Below are 23,367 nucleotides of genomic sequence, written 5' to 3'. Positions count from 1 at the left end.
TAATTTGGCAGTAGTGTTTATATTTCCACTGTAACTCACTTTGTACATGTCACTGCTGTTTCGAGTCAGAAGGCTGTGTGCCACATTGGACTCAATTTTTTTAAGGTCTCAAGTTTCCACATTGATTTACTATTTAATTGCCATTGTTTTCTTTCAAAATAAGAAAGTCTTTTGGTGTAAATGAGATTGAAATTTGGATCTTTCTGAGAAAACACTCGTGCATTTCCCTGAAAAGTGTCTGTTGTAAGGACTGTGGCTTAGTGGAATCAGGGATAGTAATTGCTCAAAACTGAGCCCGTGGGTCTCATAAGCAGCTACCTCCAGCCCACCCATTAGTGTCCTGTCCTGAGCAGGTGAGGTGACAGGACTCCTTAAAGGCAGCACCAAGGGGGTTTTGGCCTTTTTTTTGTGATGAGTAGGTGGAGAGAAGTGAGTGCCACCTCCTTCTAGTTCAGAAATGGCTGAATCCATTTTGCTCCGAAAGATAAACTTATGTCTGAGCCTAACCCAGATTTGACTAGTGACAGGTTGAAAACTAAACAGCTAGTCAACAGGAGCAGCTGAAACAGAAGGCTGTCAAGGAGAATGTTTTGTAGACTTGCCTCACCTTTTTTTTTCATTAAGCAATGATTATTTGTGTGTTTATAAAGTGGGTAGGGCCTTGTTTTATTTTAGGCTCTAGTTCTTTCTTACTGAGAAAGGACAAGTGTGGCTGGGTGTGTATAAAATGTTCACTGTCTTCATTTCTTCCTTTCTTTAACAGTATCACCAGCTTCAGGATGAGTACTTCACCAGTGCTGTAGTTCTCTCACTAATTCTAGCTGCCTTATTTGGCCTTGTCTACCTTCTAATAATACCACAGTAAGTTTCTGTCTTTTACCATTATAATTCAAAGTGGAACATCTTCAAGCATCCTGCACAGGTCAAAACATTAATGTCTTTGGAATGGGAATTAGCACCCAGGTCAGTATCTTCTCAGACAGGAGATTCTTTGTTGGTATACCCTCAGTCTATCTAAGTGTTCTCTCTTATGTTTGTCCAAAGGAGCCACATTTTGCTATCTTTTTAAAAACAATTTCTTCCCTGTTGTCTCTCTTTTTTTTTTTTTTTTCTTTTTTTTTCCTTTTTGGTATAAGAATGCACTAGAAGACAAACCCACTGAAATCTGCTAAACTTGTTTAAAGCATTTCTGCACTACAAAGGTGTTACTGCAGCTTTTCTAAATGTATTTGTGCTGGCTTTGGAAGAGGTACTTCAGGTATTGATAATAACATAGATAAAACTATACAGAGCTTAATGGGAACTAAGTACTGAAGTATCCATCCAGCTTTTCAACACAAATTTATAGCCTGCATTGAGGTTTTTGGTATCAATGCTGTCACGACACAAACTGCCTAGTGCATAGTTTGGCCATTCCCACATGAATTGCAGTCAGACCTTGGCTGCACTAAAGCAGAAATAACCAAATACGCATGATGTATTTGGGGGGTGTCTGATGCTTAATGTTGAGTGATATAGTTTAGTGATTACTTCAGATTTTTTCAATTCTATGTGAATGGTTAGTAAATAAAAAAATAATTAGACGTCACTTTCAAGTCTAGGGGTTATAATAAATAGATATAATTGTGTTCAAGGTATAAAAATGATTAGTAATAAACTTTTTCAGTTGAGAGTATCAAAACATTCAAAATAAGTTCCGCTCACTTTTACTGATTATTAGGATTTCAGTGGGAATAGAACTGGCTACAGGATAATGCTTTTGAAAATCCTGTTTTAAATTCTATTCAGAAAACTCCAGTCAGAATAATACTTACTCCTATATTCTATTATTTCTAATTGAAAGTTTGAGAAACTCCTTTTTTACTTTAACAATAATAAAAATAATTTAAATTTGTTATATAATACCTTTCATCTGAAGAATTCAAAGTCACTTACAAAAATCATCTGATTTCCAGACTAATGACCTCTGCTGACTAATTGGAGCATAGTTAAGAACTCTTTCATGCACTTCTGAAGCCCAGCTGCAGTACACAGCAATTTAGAACAAGGAGAGACAAACAGTGTTAGTGTAGTTGAAACTAGAACGAATTTCCAAGTATCATATGGTATGGTAGTTGGTAACCTTTCCAAAAAGTACCGTCACTTGAAAAACAGCTGGACAGAGATTCAGTCTAAGCTCTGATCTGACAGACCCACAAGCTGCAGCAGAACATGACCACTGAAGGCCACGAACATGGACTGGTTCATCACTGGGTTAGTTAGTGGGTTAGACCCACTGAATGGTCTTAAGTGCTCTCTTCCAGTGTCTGTTGGTGCTGGCTTCATACAACCAAATTCCTAGTCTTCTTGGGCTCTTCCCTCACTGTGACACAGATGCAACCAAGAGCTAGCCTAAAACTTTGGAAGTATTCGAAAATTTCCCCTCTCAACTGAACTTGGAGCTTTAAGTTGCTCTTTAGATTGCCAAAGTAGTTGTAAGCATGACAAGAGAATGCAAAAGCCAAGACAAGATGTGTAATGTGTTACTATAATGGGAGAAGCAATAATAATTAGTGTTTGACATGTATTAACAATATTCCAAGGAGGGGGGTCAAAATCTAGAGACAAGAAAATGTTGTAAGAAAGCCAGTTGCTGCATAAATACACAGAAAGCAACGGGTTTGACATTCTCACAATTCCTATGACCATCTGAGCAAAACAGCTTCTCAGCTAAAGACATATTTTATATCCCCAGATGGAGTTGGTGAAAGTAAGGCTATGTTCCTGTCAACCTAAGCTGTCCAATTATGGAGGCACACATGCAGTGTAGCCACTAAAAGCCCTGATGATGAATCTTTCTGATGTCTTATGCTGGGTTTATTTTTAAAAAACAATGTAGCCCTTTGTTACTGGCGCCAACCCAAATCTCTGCCACTCAGCACTAGTGTCAGTTGCTGGCTGTTGCTGCCTTAAAAGATGCGGTCGCAATCATGTCCCCTGCGTTTTTTTCTAGCATACTACCATCCTGAATACAAGCCAATTCTCTAAATCACAGGAAAGCCTGCTGTCTATTAATGCGTATATTCAGAATCCACACTGAGAGCATCTAGTCACCTCCCCATTCTGGATACACATACTACACCACAGAATTTCCCCTGTTTGTGTATTGGTGGGAATTGTTACATGAATTTGAAATCAAAGCCAAATACTGAGAAATTCTACAGCAGAATTGCACTCTTCTACTGTTAGAAACCCTATATAAGCAGTCTTTCCCCAGTGATGGTCAAGGGCAGAGATACATATACACCTGCAGCCATGGCTCACATCTTCTGGACTGGCTGGGTTGTTCTCACAAGGCTAGAAAAGAAGGTGTGAAGATCATGTTAATGCTGCTGTCACACGGCCCTGGTTGCATGGCTGGCTTGGGGCCAGGCTGTCCCTGAGCGTAAATCAAAGCACCCACTTGCTCACATCCATAAGGTATCATTCCAATAACATGGGTTTTCTGGAGGAAGGAAGTGCTTGGCCTGCACCCCTCCTCTCATGAAGAACAAGCCTATTTTGAAAGATCAGGAGAGGGAAGATTAAGAATGAAAAGAATTATTACAGCATCTTTGTGAAACCTAAGATTTTTCTAACCATTGAGTAAGATTCAAAAGGAAGGAGTTGCTCTGTTTCATTAGAAGAAGGGATTGCAGTCTGGTCTGATTTTATTTGGCTTGATAAGTGACTAAGTTGACTGACCTCTGATTTCTGAATCTTTGAGGAAAGATTAGAAGAGAAAAGGATCTGGTAACTGTTACACAGCTGCGAAGGCCAAGTAATTGGGTTACACACTCCACTTGCAAGAGTCATCATGCCGAATATTCTGCATTAGCCTACAATTAGAAAGTGTCTCTCCTAACATACCATACAGTTGAATTTTTGAGGTGCTTTGATTTTGCTGAGGTCAGAGTGGGTACCTTATACAAGAGCATTTACTGATTTCTCATTCCTGAGAGCAGTGCATTTCACTGTGAAATTTCCTCTGCAACGGTTAGTATTACAGCAAGGGTGAGAGGGAGATCCTCCACCATTCATTCAAAATATCATTTCAGAAGGACCCCTGTGCTGTTTGTTCTCATCTGCTACTGAGTTGCATTGCTTCACTTCTATTGTGTTTTGTTTCTAGGAGTACCGTAGTTCTTGTTCTCCTGGTGTTCTGCATATGCTTCCTAGTGGCTTGTATTATGTACCTACATGTCACACGAGTACAAGTAAGTGATTCAAGATTTTATGACTATTCTTCCTTTTGGTGGCTATGCTTTGTTTGTCCTTTGGAATATGAAGCCATAAGCGCATGCTTCACACAGTCATACAGTCTGAAATCTGTGCTTTTCAAGTTCATTGCTAAATAATGTATTAGGCACTTCAAAACCAAAGATGGTTCACCCGAAAGTAGACTTTTTGCGAGTGATCATTACAGCAGTGTAGCATTCAGTACCATTAATGCTATGCTTTTTGTCTTTTTTGCTACGTCTTCCCTGAACACCTACCACTAGCTACTGAATCATTCCAGTGCTCAGATAAACAGCTGCTTTAACCTGACTTTTTCTCCTTTCTGACTACAGAGTACACCAGTTCTCCCTTCCATTCTGACTGGTATCTGGGTATAAAGTCCTGCTAACTTCCCCTCTGTTTTCAAAACTTTTCCTGCCAAAGCAGCAGCTGTTTTGATGGTAAAGCCCAATGTTTTGTACACGCAACCCTTGGCCTTTTCAAAACCTTTAGTAATGATTAATTCTCCTGCATTACATTTTCACAACAGTAATGATGCAGAAGGACATTTGGTTGTGGGAGGAGAGAACTAGGTCTGCCAGATCAGAATAAAACATCTAGAGACTAATATTCTGATTAAAATAATCTATAGTGGCTTAATCTAAATTTAGTCTTTTCAGACAAATATCAGGAGAAAACACCTACACAGTTAATCAGCTTTGCTGATTAGCACACACTAATTTTTAGTTAAGAAAAAATGCCCTTTGGCAGGAGGAAAGTAATTGTTTTCATGGAAACATAAATAGTATATTAGCAGACTATCTGGTACAGAGCAGATCTTTATTTACAAACTTACACAATTATTTGGGAGCAATTTTGATGATCTCTTTTGTTTCATAAAGGCACAGTAATTTATCATCTGTTGTTCTGTCTATGGACGGTAGAAACACAGATGAAGTTTGGAGGAAATTGCTCCTCTTTATGCCACTTCCCTGGGGCTAGCGCAAACTTAAGGTTTGTTCCAGCTGTTTTGGCAGTCAACAGCATTTGAACTTATTCCAGGTTCCTCTAGAGACTCAGTACCTTACAGGATCAAATCCAGCATTAGAAAAATAAAGCAATATAAAACCTCAGAATATCACAGTTTGAAATTTTGTGGTGAAAATTTGTCTTATATAATAAATAATGAATATTCTGCATATAATTAATACAGAATTGTAAACCAGTCATTCCCCTATTTTAATCAGTCTTCTGGCAATTATTTGCTATTTTACACTGGACAAGTGACTCAACTTCTCCATGCTTTAGCATTAAATGCCTCACTCATAAAACCACTATAATAATGTTTTACTATACCAGTTACCTAGCGTTTGGGGGATCTGACAGTACTTGTTGAGTTAATAAAAATTCCAGAAATGAAAGAAAACAAAGAAAATGAAGCCCAAAATGCTCTGCTATCATAAAAGACCAGATGCAATCTTAGAATGACCAAAAGTGAGAAGTATAAACCATTTATGTGTCAGAGTTTTAATTCAGACATCTCATACCTTCTAAAGGTTTATTTTCCTTTTTAACACAATAGCCTAGCATGTCAACATTTAGAACATATACATACCACACATACAAAAAAGAGTGTCTGTGCAATGTGTCAGGACACATTGTCTTTGAATCTGCATTTTGCTTTGTCACTATTAACTGTGCAGCATTACCTTTGAACTATGGGGATTCTCTCTGTAACAAGCAGTAGATAACTTACTTGGTTGCAAACTGAATTAATGGAATATATATATACACATATACATAGTATCATTATTTTGTATTTTATTTATATGGATAAAACCACACATGTTCCACCTTGTGTGCATAGGATTTTGATCTAGTTGGGTAGACAACTTGATGGGTAGAAAACCATCTGGATGATCACATTCAGAGCACAGCAATTTATGGTCATACTCTACCTGGAAGGCAGTAATAAGTGGGGTACCACAGGACTTTATCCTGGGACCTGTCCTGTTGAACATTCTTATCAACGACCTGGAGAAGGACATGGAGTATACTCATAAGTTTTCAGGTGACTCTGATTTCGGGGGAACAGCCAACACACTGGGAGAATGACCACTGAGGGGGACCTAGATAGATTGGCAGAATGGGCCAACAGGAATCTTACAAAATACATCATGGGTAAATGCTCAGACCAGGCCCTGAGAAAGAAGAACCCTCTGCAATGACACATGCTGAAGAGCGACCAGCCTTGCAAAAATGGCCCTGGGGGTCAAGGCAGATAGTACTTTTGGGCCCCTCGAGGTCCCTCCCAACCTCAACTGTATGATAGTGATGAACAAATGCAGAAATAGTCTATCTCTTTTTTCATAGTGTAATTTCGGACAGTGCTGTATCCCCTCCCTTGGGACACAGCTTTTCAATGTGAGATTCTTGGAATTCGAGGTTTTTGTTCTACAATGCGCTCACTGTTTTATTAAAGATGATATACCTCAGGTATCCTGATATATTTTACTGATGCTGACTAATAGTTAAAACTGGTTTCTGGTGTAACAAATTATCTCAGGTCCATGATATGCTTATATAAAGCTATTGATATTACGCTGGTTGTTCCTCACCTACATTTACATTGACTTAACCCATACTGAAGCCAGTATTTGCAGATCACACATGTTTTTTATTTTTTCTGTAAATGCTGTATTGCATGTTTCACAGCCCAGATGAAGTCGATTCACCTATAACTACCTCAAACCTTTAATTTGTGGTCACACACACAGGAAATGTCTCTGCATATGTGAAAGGAAGGGGAGGAGTGTCAATGTGTGATTTTTGTTGTGCCAAGGCCACAGAAACCCCTCTCTATGGGTACTTTGTTGCCTGCCAGAAGCTATGCTTTTGATATCGATGATGCCCATGAAGTGAACAGCTTTTCTTCAGGACTGGTGACTCTCATCCAAAAATTAGGTGTTTGCTTGCTCCATTTGATCTTAAGTCAAATCCAGCCTTGTAAGTCTGAGCCCCCTCCTTTTAAGGGACACAGGATTGTTCCCACTCTAAATCTGATTGTTTCCTGGAGTTGATTCTTGCCCCTTGAAGTCACCGGAAGAATTCCTGTGGTCTGAAAGATGTATCGTGGATCCAGTAGATAATAGATGCCCCAAACACTCTTAATGCAAGGGGAGAAGAAGGAAAGCAGCTTTCCCTGGAACCAGAGTAGATCATTATGAGTGGAACAAGCATAAGTACTAGACCCTGACAGACTTATCCTTCCTCTCTCACCTTCTGTCACTGGCTTCATGTGTGCTCACAGCAGCAAGGACTTCACACTTCGCAGTGATGGAATCGGGGTAAAAATGGAGATGAGCAAGACATTCACAAGACTCCATTCCACCAGACATTTTTGTTCTCTACTGCTCTTTCTGCTCTGACAAATTCAGTATTTTTCATGAGTCCTGATAATTAAAACTACCCTGGCATTTAACTTTACTGTTATAACAGAAGACACAAATACCACTCCAAAATTCTGTGCTACCACAGTATGTTCTCTTGGATCACTATTTGTAGCTGATGATTTGCAAGGCAAAAAATGCTTTGGGTATTTTCCCCATGAGAACAAAATCAAATGCCATCCTAATTTATTATTTGCATTATCAGCAGACATCCTACTAACCTTTCAAAGAGTTTTAATTATAGTGAGAAATAATGTATAGTAATAATAATTTCACATTTATTACCCCCAAAAATGCAATTACCATTAAAACACATGTACACAATAATAACTCCATGCTTGTTTTATAATTTGCAGTGCAGGCAAAATGTCTGTATCCCTTATTCACTTCCTTTTATAGACTACTAAAAAATAACAACCCCACTTTAAAAAATATTTTTAAATCTTTACCTATAATTTTTTTTTTCTTCCTTAGTGTTTTCCAGGGTGCCTGACAATACAAATTCGTACCATTTTGTGTATTTTTATTGTGATCTTAATATACTCCGTCGCTCAAGGATGTGTGGTGAGTATTTAAATCAAGCATCACTTAATTTAGCATTCTGTCTAAAGAACAACCTGGTACAGATCTCTTAAACATATACCATAGTCTCATCTGGTGAATTCCTACTCTTTTTATTATTCATACTTGCAGAGCATGTTTCTTCAAAATTAAAGCCCTTTGCTATAATTTGAGCTTTCACTGCCCTGAGTCAGGGTGTTGAATTATTAATGGCAAAGCTATTAGCAGATTACACAAATAATACCTAGTCAACTCCTATAGAAATTTTTATATCAAACCTTAGTATCACATAGTCTGCTGATGTCATGTACTTCATGGGAAAACTATTTTTAAATGTTCAACTTGCTTACTAGTTCAATGGCTAATATTTTGTGACAGACAGAGCACGGTGTCAAACAACATTACTTATTTCTATGTGGCAACTTAGCGAACATATTTTTGCGTAATAACGGGGATATTTTTAGTCCAGGCAGATCAGAAAAGATAATGAGATCTTAAAATATGGGCAGTATTGCATAACGAGAAGAGGTGCTTACACTGTGCTAGTTACATGATCCATTCACATCTAATGTCTAAGAAGTTTCTCTTGTATGAAGTGAACTTGATCAATACTTCTGAAAATTGAGCTTCTTTTAGCATAGATTAGCAGCTAGTTCTGCATGGTGGACTTGAATGTCAAATGGGATTTAAACTTCCATTCAAGTATTTGGCATTTAGTTGCCTTGTCAAATTCCTAGCACTCAATTTCAGCATTTTGGCTGCTAATGCTAATGAATTAAACATGTTAGGGCACCCAAAGGAAAGAATCCACACAAAAATAGCACACTGAACACAACTGGAAATGCTGAGGAGGCAGATGTCTCAAATCATGCCTCTCTGCGGGATTTAGGCAATGTGTTCTGACCAATAGGAAGACAGTGATTTCATGAGCAATTCACAGTGCTAACTGAGATGCCAAGCCCCTTATTTTGTATTTTCTGTATTCACTCATCCCTGGCCCTGCCCTGAGAACATCTACCAAGCTGATCGCCATGAACTGAATGGGCAGAGGATCCCTCATCTGCGAATTCCAATGTCCTGAGAGCTACCAAGAATTACTGATGTTCAGACATTTCTGGGAATTCCTGAACATCAGCTGTGTGAGTAACACACAGCCCTAATAGCACACAGATACGTATGTGGTTCTTAATGTGCATGTAGCCCAAAATGCATAGAGATGTGCAGTGCCTCCAGGCTAGCTAGTATCTCAGCAAGTTCTGTGTATGTGACTTTAGGATTGAAACAAATATTATGATAGCTGGAACCTTTGTGGATCAGCCCCCATAGATCTGACACTTACTTTGACCAAATGAAAAAAGCACAATTGTTGCCACTTAAAGACAGTGAAAATGAGAAACAGACATTGTAAGGCCTAAGGCAAAGTTGAACATCGGTGGAAGAAGGCAGATTCGAATTCAGAACTTCTGGCCTCCAACAAAGCGGTGATCGTTCAGTTACAACTTAGAATAGGTCACAAATATAACTTTATTCTTCATTGTTGCAAAAATAGCCTGTAACCATTGAAATGCTTAGGAGAAATGTTTAATCGATAGAAATGATTAGTTCCTGCAAAGTAATGCCTCTAGAATTCTCAGCTAGCAGAGGAGCTAGGTGTTGAGGTTTCACTCTTAGTTGTAGAGCAGATGGTGTTTTCCTAGATGGATTGAACATCATTTATGAAGCCCTCATGCATACCTATGTTTTTGGATGAGTTTAGTATGAACAGCATTTTTAAGGATATTGAAAAAAATCCCATTAAACGGATTTTTCACTTCACTCTTTCTTATCTCATTTCATAATGTAGCCATTGTGAGTTTAACTCACATTTTATCTGTTATGTCTCATCTTTTTAAATGACTATGACCCACTGTAAAATATATTGCTTAATCACCTTTCAGGTTGTCAGTTATTTTACAGCATGCTATGAAGTTTCATTATCAGTGGTTAGGATGAAATAAAAAGGTCTAATAACACACTTCAAAAGAGAAGCTTAAGTACAGGGCAGGGCTTATGTGCCAGTGCCTGTTAAAATCAATTTCACGCTACCATCCCACTCTCCCCGTTTGTGCTAACTCTTATCCTCTCCCTTCATAAGGGGTGAAGTTTGCACTGCAATTAAGACTGGAGCTCTAGGGACTTGCGCTATTTGCCAGAAATCCCTCCTTTCCTTGGGTAACAGCTCTGAGATGTGTACATGACATTGCCTTTGGAAGAAGCAAGTTAAATTTCCTCAAATTTCCCATAAGAAATGCACTAAAACATTTTTTTTATTTCCCAGTCTGGGGAGGAAATGGAACTCCTTGGATAACAGAAATGGCAGAGATAATTAAAGATGAGGCCTTGTATTTGAATCATATGTGATAGCAGAATTAGCTCGGAGGTGGAGAAAAGGTTTTTTTCATGTTTAGCTCTTCATTAAAAGATTAAATTGCGTTTTATTTTATATTTGATTAATTGAAATTTATACAGTTTACAGTCAATAAAACAAACACATTTATTTCTGTGCTCTGTGCAAGAACCTTTCTCACCTGCATGGCCATAAAATGTTTACTGAAGTTCCTTAATTTTGCAGAAATAATGTTGGCTTGAGAATCTCTTGGTTTTGAGCACTGAGAGCAAGACTATTCAACTAAGCCCAGACTTTAATTGGTTGGCCTTACTGGCATATAATGAACAATGGCTGTCTCCCACCTAAAACTGAGTAAAGCGTTACAGGAAAAGGAGAGAGATTTTATTAGAGCAGTGAGCTGGATGGGAACTCCACGGCCATATTTTTCCAATTAGAAACTAACTACAGACAGCCCCCATAGCAGCTGTATTTCTGATTATTTCATATTTGACTTTCTCACCTTCTTGCCTCTCCTGTCTTTTCTAGGTTGGCTGTATGCCTTGGGTTTGGAATACCAATTCTAGCAGTTCAATAGTGATCATTTCTCCTGGTGGAACAAATAAAACAATGAATGAACTTCCATGTGACACAGCCCACTACGCTTTCCTTTCCTGTGTAGTGGGGACTCTCACCCTGGCAATATTTCTACGTGTATCTTCCTTGCCAAAAATGATTCTCCTGCTTTTTGTTACAATTTTGTACATAGTTATTCTGGAACTCAGTGGTTACAGAAAAGCAGTGGGGTAGGTATCTTGCAAAGTTAAAGCAACGTGTATTTCTGTATAGATAGTCATGACATTGACTACTCATCTGTAAATTGTCCTCTAGCATTCAGTGCTGCTTAGGGATATGTACTCAGCAGAGCATAAGAAATACTTAAGCCATCCTCTCCCCAGCAATTGTAGGATGTAGTAATAACCAACCAACAGGAAATCAGCTTTTGGGAACTAGCAACTGTTGCCCCATTATTCTGTAGTTTTACGCTAACATAACTCAGCTGAATACACTGCAGTCTAATTATAATATGAAACAGAAAAACACAGTTAAAAACTTCACTTCCATATTTCAGCAGCCCTCAACCAATTCCAATTTCATTTAAGCTTTTGAGTGTTTTTATATTTCCTAATCAAAAGCTTGCATGCACATTACAATAATGTATAACATTATAAAATCCTCAAGAAGTTGAATGTTGGTGTGATGCAGTGATCAGATTTACTGTCACCCTTCACCCTGCCCATAGGAGCCTCTTCAGAAAAGACTAGTGGTTAGGGGGTACCCACATGTTCTAAACTAAAGATCTGATACAAAAATACGTAGTGTTAGGTATTAGAAAACCTGGAATAACCCATTTACTTTCCTTTTATTTTTAAGGGGTGGCTCCTTTTATATGCGTGGCTATGAACCAATACTAGCCATTTTGCTATTTTCTTGTGCTTTGGCACTGCATTCCAGACAGGTGGACTTGAAGCTGCGTCTGGACTACCTCTGGGCCGTGCAGGTAAGTCATAGGACTTTTTCTTCTAGTATCCATGCACACAAAATGATGTCTGACTTTTTGAATTGGCTTGCAAATACTCTCAGAACAAATTAGTTGGACTAAGACACTTTCAAAATTTTTCGTGTCTGTTGGGTTTTACAGAGAAAAATTATTAGAGCTTTCTTTCCACAGATCTATAAAATTCGTTTGCTCTGGAAGTGATTTTTTTTGTTTGTTTGTAGTTGTTCCATAACAGTACATCACTAATGAAGTAATGAAGTAAGGAAGTAATATATTTGTATCTAAGGGTGCATTATGGATAGAGGGAATTTCAAACATGGGAAATTGACTTAGTAGTATAAACTTGAGGTAAACAAATTAAATCCTTGGGGTATTTTCATCTTATAATACAAAAATGGGTGCAAATAAGTTGGTGAACAGGTAAAAATTATGTTCAGGTACCTAAAGAGAGCCTACACGAAAGATGGAGAGGGACTTTTTACAAGGGCATGTAGTGATAGGTCAAGGTGTAGTGGCTTTAAACTGAAAGAGGTAGATTTAGATTAGATGTAAGGAAGAAATTCTTTATGATAAGGGTGGTGAGGCACTGGCACAGGTTGCTCAGAGAGGCTGTGGCTGCCCCATCCCTGGCAGTGTCCAAGGCCAGGCTGGATGGGGCTTGGAGCAACCTGGGCTGGTGGAAGGTGTCCTTGCTCATTGCAGGGAGGTTGGACTAGCTGATCTTTTAAAGGCCCCTTCCAACCCGAACCATTCTATGATTCTATGATTCTATAAACTGAAAAGAAGCAAATAAAACTGATAAAAGGAAATACTTATATCAGGCAATGAAACTATGGAATTCTTTCCCAAAGGAAGATTGGAAACTTACTTAGATACCAAGTGCATGGACTTATTTTTGAAAATACATTTCCAATCATAATCACAGCAAAACCTATAGAAATTATATTAGCCGTAAGCAGGGTCATCAGGCAATGGCCACCTCCTGTCACGGCTCTCAGAAGTCTTATTCCTACCTGCAGAGTGTTTCACACTGGTCCCTGAGGGAAGGAGAAAGTGGAAGAAGATGTAATTTTGTTTCAGTGGAATTTGGAAGTTGCCTTTATGATAAATCTTACACTCTTGTAGTTCACAGAAGTCACGTCCTGTTCTCACCTAAATCCTGTTAACTATGTTGTTAAGAGGACTGTGTAAGTCATCACAGTGCTTGCTTTTACATGTAAGATCAAGACTGGAACACATGGGTTGAACACATCCCTGAGTCTACTGTGTTACCTAGAATGGAGAAATCAGGAATGACTTATCTCTATTATCTCCTACTTCTAAATTTTTTCTACCTGACAGTTAAGCCCTGTTGGGATTTTTTGTTTGTCTTGATGTCCAAGACCATGTCCACCTCCTTTTATGATTTAAGTTTATCTTGTTCTATAATTTCTGTGGACTCTGTGCTATTTAACTGAGTCAACAACATGTGATCACTTCATTTAATTTTTGTCCTATGACCTGCAGTATTGATAGGTGCTGTGCCCGTCAGCCTCAGAAGTTTGTTTTGGACAGACTGATAATAGTTTCCGCTTGCTGTGGTGCCAAATACAGTTTTCAGGTGGGAAAGAAAATCCCCTGACTTAGAAACTCAGAGCAGCACATGACTAGCTGTGTAGTGGCTATCTTTATGTATGTTGGCACATGGTGGAAGTATGTGAGTGCCGTATGATCCATGAATACGAAACCTTCTGTATGTTATTTCTAGCAATGAAATAGAATAGCAAGCAGGAAGGGAACTGTGGCCTTTCAACAGGTCAAGAGTGAGTTCCAGCATCTTAAATGCTTTTCATCATTCCAGCTACTATGACTTGCACAGTGAATTGTGCATCCCTAAGGATTGTACTTCTTAAAGATTCTTAGTTTTAAGTTGGCTTTTAATTAGCAATCAATTCGTTTTTAAAAATCGAAGTACAGGAAACTAATGGGATCCTTGCCTGCTGAAGGTCCAGAACTGGGCAATAGTAAAGGAAGAAATATAAACTTTTTCTGTTTTCTTGGGGCCAGGTTTTACAGAAATACCTAGTCGTCTACCACTATTGTTAAAACCATTGTGCACTTACTCCAAAGGACAATAAGGGGAGTTAAGACATACAGATGCCTATCAATTTCAGTAATGTCTAGCGGCATCTTCAGGTACCATTTCAAAAAGTGCTTTTCATCTGTGAGAAGATCAAATGCCATTTTCAGATCTTTACAACTGCAAATCAGGTCCTTAAGTGGTACCATCTTGTCTGTGAGATTTGCATGATAATAATCAGAAAGAAAAAAAAAATCTGTAGGTAGAAAATTCAGAAACTAGGGATCAACATAAGTACCGTTCTTTGAAAACAGTATGCTGTGTAGGTGCTTGGCCTCTGATGATCTGGGCATGTACCCTTGTTCTTCTGGATTCCACACGGAAGACCTATTCCCTGTACAATAAATAATAGTGGATAACATGTTGCAAGGAATGTTGTCCTGGTTTCCACTCTGTGTATAGGTTGTAAATGACACTGAATACAAGGGCTAATTAACATAACATGCAGAAGTACCCCGTCGTGATGGATGTTACAGAAGTGCTTATGGTGCTTGCCTATTCAAATGGATAACTAAAAAACCCCATTATCTTTGTACTTACTAGGCTCTTTGGCATAGTAAAAACCTGAGTATTAAAAGATCTTGGGAAGGCTGTTGGTTGGAAGTACCTGTATATTAAAACTGCCTTCAAATAGTTAGCAAACTGCAAGCTACTAATTGATTAACAACCTTTAAGAGCAGACAAGGGTAAAACCCACCTTCTCCAGTGAGAGTTTTCTCTAGCAGCTGGACTGCAGGAGCCCTGTATATGGTTAAACAGTATTCTTGGCCATGTTTCTCTACAGCTACAGTACTACTTACGATTGAACCATGTTGGCTTAACGTGGGTATGTTCTTGGTAGCGGAAGTTTTAGAAAGACCGTTGACTTAGTGCACAGGGACTGTGGAGATTTTCTTCTGTTTTACAGAGTCAATGTGCTGGCTCTTTGTGCAACACTGGATTGCATGAACCACTGCTAGAGCTGGGGACTCGTATCTCCCAGTAGCCAGCCGCTGCTGTGTGAAAGATTGGCCAATGTGGTACAACGTGTATTTTTAGGAAACTTCTCAGTTGTTGGCTTACAACTGGGAGAATTTCAGATTCAAGGGCTATTCTGGAAGCTGCGAGCACTTTGTTTGCATATTTTTAGTACGGCTCATTGTGGGGCTAATCCTGTAAAAATGTTCTCAGATGAATAAAACCATTTGTGGCATAAGCTGCAATAAGAAGGATTTCATAGATACTTTCATTTACTTCATCGTGAACAACAGACAGTGTAGTACTAACTAAATGGTATGTTAAACACTGAAAGTATCCTGCAATTAATACCATTACTACTAAGAATATATAGATGGATGCTCAATGGTGTATGCTAAGGTCTGAGGAAAACCCATTTCCACAGATTTTGTCTGCCACGTGAGGAAAAAAACATTTTTTGAAGAAAAGCAGATTTCAAACAAGAAAAATTGATTCAGAAAAATGATAGTTTCAAGAAAAGCTAATCTAATTTCCGCGCATCTAGGTTACATAACCAGAACAGAGATAATATGGTATGATTTATGTACATCATGTGGAAAAAATACAGTTTTCTGATTGATGAGAAGTACTTGAAACATTTCTATTTGTACTTACTGTTCACACGTCAATGGTGTTACAGGTTCTTGTTGATTTTGTTAGGGTTTTTTCTGTGCCACATTTAACCTTTCTGAATATCACAGTATTTCCAGAAAATATTTGTTGGGTTTTTTTAACAGGCAGTGGGAGGAGAATTTCATTTTCTACATAACACTGTTGAGTAACTCTGTGTGCCTCATATGGCAATAACTGTGAATACCAAATATAGGAGCATTTTACTTTTTTTGTGACCGATAATCACTTTTGCTTGTGCAAATGATTCAACAAAACTGGAAAAAAAGAGTGAATCCAAGCAATACATTTATGAAGCAGCTAAAACTGCCAAAAAGAAAAAAATAAAAGGAGCTGCTCACTCACCCAGGATTTGTCAGGGGAGGAAAATAAGAATAATACACTGATATGACTGGTTGTTGCATTCTGTCGGGAATACCAGAATGTCGTTCAGCAGTTTTTCCAACCCGGGACGCTGGAAGAAGTCAGTCAGGAGGTGCAGTGCCGGGCCCGGTGCGGGGGGGGGGGGGGGGGGGGGGGGGCTCCTCCCTGGGCTTTTAGTGCCACCTTCAGGTCCAGAGGTGAAGTTCCGCGGCACCCCCCCGCTCCTCCCGGCTGTACGGCCAGACAGCGGAGCTTCGCCAGTCGGTGACACCCCTACTGCACTTGTGCGCTGATTGAAGGGTCCCCCGACAGCTCAGCCTGCTCTCTGAGCAACGGATGTGTAACCACCTGCCAGCACTGTAAAACTGTGGGATGCCGTGGAACTTCGTAAAATGCAATCGCTGTTAATTACATTGATGTCAAAACCCGTAGTACCGCAGAATGTTTTAAATTCTGTCACCAGGTCCAAAGCAAAAACAAAGCCTGCTTTTAAATACTGCAGCTCCGCAGATAGGGTTAAGTTCTGCAAAATGACTTAGCTGCCACAAATACCAAACAGGTATAAGCAAAAAGCAAAACGTGGAAAACGGTGTTGCTTGTGCTTATGTATTTTCTTGTTTATTTTCACAGTAATCTGCCTTGGGTTTTGAGCTAGCAGCTATTGCATAAATATCGAGCTGGCAGCTTTCCTTAATTAACCAACAGGAATAGGGGCAAATAGACAAAGGTTTGGCTGTCTGGATAATATTTCTACCAGGAATGTAAATACCTGTGATCCGTGCTGTTTTAGTCTTCCTCCAGACCCAAGTACTCCTTCTCCCTTCTCGGTGTCTGTTTTGGCTGGGAAAGGGTGATGCCTACATATCCTTTTATCTCAGCTGTTCAAATTGTAGACAGTAGGAGTTCATGAGTCACAAGGAGGTAAGACAGTTTTCATTGCAATTGGCTGAAGGGCAGAAAGCTGGAAAAAGGTCCAGGAAATATCGGTAATCAGTTTACTTCCCTACCCACAGAGCCATGTGATGGGATAGTTTTAGAGTCCTCACTGCTGAACATGACCAAGTCTTTTTTCACCTCACCTTCACTTCTTATCTTCCCTTGCAAGACACACAAGATCTTTCCTCTTTCCACAGGCAGCTCCTGAGGAGTTGCATATATGAGAGCTGTCTTAGGCAGTGCAAGGCGAGAGGACAGATCCTCAAACTCTGTGCAGCAGTAGCAGAGAAGGTACACTTCAGTTCATATTCCTAGCAGATCGCTATATTAAAGGCAGGATGTTAGACATTTGGTATGGCTGGATGGTGTAAGTGCAGTCCATGCAGAGACTGCAGCTAAGGTACCAGCAACAATACAGCAGTGTGTGGTCTGAGCTAATACACCTTGCTTTTCAACACGACTAAGTAGCTCAGAAGGAGTGCTGTGCTAATTCCATGAATGGGCTGCTTCTAGTTCTGGGGCTAGGTCAGGTAGAGCTAACACAGCTTATTCTTCATGGCACCGCATTGCCCCACACAGGCACTGCCAGTGCAAATGTCTCCCTGAACCACAGGGAGAGAGTGCAGTCCTCTGTCCCTGTTGGCTAGGAAGTGCCTGGCCTGAAATGGCCAGGGCACAAAAAGCTAAGAGCACTTGACCTACATACCCCTCACTCTGCTGTTTGCATAATTTGTCTTATTTAGGGTTTGCTACCATTACCCACCATGGTATTATTTAAGGGCCTTCCATGGCCTTAGTGGCTTTTGTCTCATTTCTGGCAACTGAACTTTCTCAGAGTCAAAATTGTACTTAACAGTTTTGCATCCGAAGGAGTAAGAGCTACTTGCTCAGTGTGTGGGAAATCTAGCTTTCTACTGCGTTCCTTAGCAATGGTGACATCCTTGATGCCTTTCCCTACTCTTATAGGATTTTGCCACCCCTCCAGTCATGACTTGGTGGTTTAGTTTGAGCCACTGGCTCTTCACCCAAGATCTCAGTTCTCCGCCTCTTAGTCACAGCTGCGGTCCCATCAGTGAACACCGTCACACCCATACCTGCGCATACACAGTACTGTCACTGGCATTTCTCTCCCCATAGTTTCAGGACTATATTGAAGTGAGACAGAAAGGAGGAGAAAAGCCATCACATGCTTAAAGTTCCATCAGAAGGAAACAACCAGAAAACCAACAGTCTAGAGTGTCCTTTCTCATTTATTTTAGGTTGGTATATCAGAATTGTCTTTTATTTCTGTCCGTCAGAGGCTGGACAGAAGTCCAGAAACATGACCAGGGTCACAGGTCTGGTTCAGCGCTGGCAGCTTTGTCCTTGTGCTGTGGCTTGCTCTGAAACCTTTGTTGTGAATTATACACAATGGTAGGAAACACTACATATTGCTGAAAGACCTTCTCAATCATGTTGCCAAAAGGAACGCTTTGATCCACGACTGGGCAAGGTAAAGGAATCTGATCACACATTTCCAGATCAGAAATGAACAGCAGCTTCCAGTGATGAGCAACATCACTACCCATGCGATGCGTCAAACTGATTACTCCACTTACCTACCCCTGCTTGATTACTTTGGCTTGTCCAGAAATCTCTACGCCCTGGCCAAAAGGCGTATTGCTCTTTAGGCTGCTCTTCTGCCCTGTATTGTATTGGAGGCTTAACTGAGAACCTTAAACGTTCCTAGGAAGAAAGTAACAAAAGTTCTTATTAAAAAAAAATAGAGGAATGGATAAGCAAGATCAAAATGGATTTTTTATTCAGAGCATGATTTCAGTTTGCAAATCTCTTTGCTGTCATCAGAGTAAAATTTCCCATATTCCAGCATGATGTAAAAATGGAGCTGGAATTGGATTTTCAGCTGGAAAAGGCTTTTTATTTTTATTAGTGGAACATGTAAATTCCAACAGTCAGACTAAATGCAAGAGGCCATTACACATGTTTATAGGCAACAGTAAGTCAGAGACAGTTATACCGCCAAAATAGGGGAAGGATATTTTAAAAAAACCAGCATATGAAATTCAAACAGCAAAAAAAGTGTCAAGAAAAAAGCTCACAAACAGGAAATAGATACTTGCTTAGATTAAAAATTTCAGGTATATTTCTTGCAGAACTTAACTGGTATTTAGTGTTTACTGGTATTTCACTTCTGGAATAAATTCTGATTCTCATTACACAAATTAGAGGACGAGCTGAGAATTTATTTCATAAGGGAATGATTCCTGAAGAAGTTATGTTTATAAAACCAGTTCTCTTTCAGCATTCATTCTACTTGTAAAGAAATGTAAGAATACAGAAGTAAACTGCAAGGCAAAGCGGACTGTGTGATTTGAATAAAATGTTGTTTCCTAAGTTTTATCATGGAAAGCAAAAATTAACTTCCTGAAAAAAAAAAAAAATCACATGAAAAGAATATAGTAAGACTATACAAAGGCAAAGGATGATTGTTTTTCCCCTACTTAGGCAGACATGGATAATGAGAAAAATATATAGACTTTGTAATAAATCAGGATAGCAAATTCTAGGTACAAAAGGGACACCAACAAAGATTAGAGCAGATTCTTCAGTGGTTTACGTGATCGTAGTTTCTCAACAATGCCTGAGAATTTGGTCTTCTGCTGACTGTAACTAGATAAACAAAATCATATTGGGATCAGGGCAGAAGATTTGTGTTACAGTTCTGTGAGTGTGATTGAAGAGCAAAGAATAAGCTGTGATTTCTATGAGATGAATTATATGGTACTGATTAAATGTTTTCAAATTGAAATCAGAATGTGGAGCCAAAAGTCACTCTAACAACGAGGAGCTAATTTCAGAGAAGTAATTTATCAGAAGAGTCTACTAAGGGCTGGGCTGGAATTTGCAAACCTAAGAGTCCCAAATGAGATCCCTAGATATTCAGTATTTTTCCAATCAGGGGTCTGATTTTAGAATTGTTTCCTAAGGCATGACTCCCGCTAACTCCTGTGAGTCAAGACACTTGTAATAAGATACCAGTATCTTGTGTTAAGGACCTCAGCTGTGTTAACTCCTTCTGAATGCTGTCACTCACATGAATGATAGAATTTCTGTTGCTGTTGCACACAGAAATTTCTGTGTGCAGAAACTGTGTATGTTTTCATGACAAATACCAGAGTAATTAAAACCACCTCTAGAAATGCTAATTATTTTCATATTAATTTTTTTTATTATTTCATGTCATTCTTAAGGATGTTCAATTTTAAAACCTTTTTCTCTGTTGAAGTTACTGTTTTACCAGGTCTGTTTCCATTTTACTGCAAAATGCCATCAGTTTGCTTTGAACACTGGTGATTCTCCAGGCTTCTCTTTTTTGAAAGGTGGATCAAATACTGCTGTCACTGTCTCCACCTACATGGGAAGTAATTGGCCTCCAAGGCCAATGTGACTTAAGTGGGATTATTCTAGCTTTTTACTCTGCAAAAATATCAAGGGCCTTTGTAAAAGAACAGAGAACTACAGAAGACACCAATACAGCTGATCAACCCCTGAAAGTAGTCATCAGCCCAGAGACTTTAGCTTGAATTACTAAGGACTTAAAGGGATTTTGCCCTGAAGTAAAAGCACGGTACAAGAGAACTGTTCCCACCCTACTTAGCAGGCATGATTTTGCTCAGTTTAATTTCAAAGGATGAATTAATGGAAGCTATTTTATGGCTTCAGGTAATTTTTTTGCTTTTTGAAAAGGTTTTTCTTTTTTCTCTATCCCCACAGGCAGAAGAAGAGAGAGATGATATGGAGAGAGTCAAGCTGGATAATAAAAGAATTCTCTTCAACCTGTTGCCAGCACATGTTGCACAGCACTTTCTTATGTCTAATCCAAGAAATATGGTAAACCAAGATAAAATTTAAATACATAGTGATGTTGTGTGGGTGTGACCCTGTGTAGCTTGGATCACCTTTCAACTGTATGTTTTCAAGAAAGGCTTGGACTTAACAAAATTTCATTCATGTTGAAGGGAATAGTTTTGTAAAAACTCATGTACAAGAATTAGATTGGGATTATTTCTTTCTCTGTAGTGTCCTCCTTCTCTGAAGAATTTTAATAAAAAGCAGGATAAGGGAATTTTCCGTCAATGTTCTGGCTGTGTCCCCTTCCAACTTCTTGTGCCCCTCCAGCCTTCTCGCTGGCTGGGCATGAGAAGCTGAAAAATCCTTGACTTAGTCTAAGCACTACTTAGCAACAGCTGAAAACATCAGTGTGTTATCAACATTCTTCTCATACTAAGTCCAAAATACAACATTATACCAGCTACTAGGAAGAAAACTAACTCTATCCCAGCTGAAACCAGGACAAACATCAATGCAGCCAAGTGTCTGTATGCAAATCACTATTTTTTTTTTCAATCAATTTAGAATATTGTGATTTATCACAGTATTTAATGAGCTCAGTTTGGTTCTAAATGGTAAAGTGTATGAACTGCAAGATGCTTCCATGTGAATCACTCTAGCTCTGGAAATACACTGCCATTAGAAAACCCATCCCTTTAAAGTTAAAAAGAGAGAATTGTACACACCCCAGGGAAGACACAGTAGCTTTTAACATCAAAGGCTGCAGTGATTTAATAAATTGGTTCAGGAAGCTCTTACCAGACTCCTTCCAGTGCAGCTGCAATACCTGCACCACTGGAGTAGCCCTAATGGCCATGATACTGCTCTTGAGAGTTTGGATCTATGTATTTGAACCACAGAAGAGTGGGTTTACTTTGATAAGCTCTCTGAATTCTTAAGCAGAAACCTTACTGTACAGAAGAGCATTATATTGTTAATGTTGAATAGAGGACTCCACAACTCGGGGAAAGATATGAAGGAGCGAGGCTGGTTTTGTGCTGCAGGGTAAAATTGTTCTGTCTCCTATTTTAGTTATAAAACAAAATTGAGAAAATGCAGTTATGTTTCTCATACAATAACAGTTCTACAACTGTTAAGACTTTCTACAAAATTTTAACTCACTGCTTCCATGTGTAAACAGAGACAAAGACTGAGTTTTTTTAAATGGTTTTAATAGCTTAGTTGTTAATTTTCTTTTGTATTTTTGAGTGGAGACATCTTCCAACATTTTTTTAATAAGGCTGGCTTTCTCTCTCCCTAAAATGATGGCTTTTGTCCTACCTATTGCTTAGCAGCAGAACAGATATCATAATAAAGATGCCTGGTTTAGATTAATCTTTTAAAATAAAAATTATATCTCCTCATGAACTGCAGGACCTTTATTACCAGTCATATTCACAAGTGGGAGTGATGTTTGCTTCCATCCCAAATTTCAATGATTTCTACATCGAATTGGATGGCAATAATATGGGAGTGGAATGTTTACGCCTGTTAAATGAAATTATTGCTGATTTTGATGAGGTAAGGTCTAAACTCTTTGTCTTTTCACCATATCAGTTCTACCAAATTACTATCAACAGAGATTATCTGTAGCAACTCAGCCTATCTTGAACTGCCTAATAAAACAGTGCTGTAAATTTCCTATTTAATTGTAGCTGGTGTCCACTGGGCTTCTCCAACGTGCCCAGTTGGTACTTTTAGGCACGTGAGTCTGGCCTCAGATTCCTCTAATACAGGAAAAGTATTAAAATGTGAGTTAATGGTAGTTTTTTCAATGATCTCAAAGTGGGCAAGCCTCAACTTACCAAAATAATATGGTTTAATCAACTTGCACATATCATCTGATAACTATGGTTGCTTGTCTAAAATATTATGTAATATTTAACAGTTTTATGTTTTAAACAAAGCTTATGGACAAAGAATATTATAAGGACATAGAAAAGATCAAGACAATTGGAAGTACATATATGGCAGCTGTGGGACTTGTACCTACTTCGGGAACTAAGGTAAGACGATTTTACATGACGGTCATTTGTGGAGGAACCATTCTCCTTCAATTTCCAGAGGAACGTCAGAAACAAAACTAACACTATATGATTATAGATAACTTGTATTACTTCTTTACAACAACATAAATCTGAAATTCAAAGAACAACTGTAGCCTGAAAAGAAAAATTGCTATCCTAGCAGTTGCTCATGTGGCTTCATGTGGGATTTCATTGTCTGCAGCTCTGGATTCTCTGTAAATTGGTGTATAAAG

The 23,367-nt window shown here is 38.9% G+C and overlaps 1 protein-coding gene across 4 annotated transcripts in view; it reads left to right on the top strand.

Moving 5' to 3' along the window:
* Positions 1-23,367, top strand: part of ADCY1 (adenylate cyclase 1) — a 498,640-nt gene that overhangs the window by 127,685 nt on the left and 347,588 nt on the right. For 3 of the 4 annotated variants that reach the window (XR_007508915.1, XR_007508916.1, XM_049823805.1), the window contains exons 10-17: positions 764-861; positions 4,151-4,235; positions 8,160-8,249; positions 11,161-11,417; positions 12,046-12,172; positions 20,991-21,107; positions 22,482-22,628; positions 23,015-23,113. Coding sequence is in view for 1 of the 4 variants with exons in the window: in XM_049823805.1 (XP_049679762.1) it covers positions 764-861; positions 4,151-4,235; positions 8,160-8,249; positions 11,161-11,417; positions 12,046-12,172; positions 20,991-21,107; positions 22,482-22,628; positions 23,015-23,113 (1,020 nt within the window). In the remaining 3 variants the exon portion in view is untranslated. Of the gene's footprint in view, positions 1-763; positions 862-4,150; positions 4,236-8,159; positions 8,250-11,160; positions 11,418-12,045; positions 12,173-20,990; positions 21,108-22,481; positions 22,629-22,995; positions 23,114-23,367 lie in introns of all 4 variants that reach the window. The other variant, XR_007508917.1, reaches the window with a different exon arrangement.

Source organism: Accipiter gentilis, chromosome 20 (genome assembly GCF_929443795.1).
Source record: "Accipiter gentilis chromosome 20, bAccGen1.1, whole genome shotgun sequence".
NCBI classification, from domain to species: domain Eukaryota; kingdom Metazoa; phylum Chordata; class Aves; order Accipitriformes; family Accipitridae; genus Astur; species Astur gentilis.
This window is presented reverse-complemented; position numbering and strand designations above follow the sequence as displayed.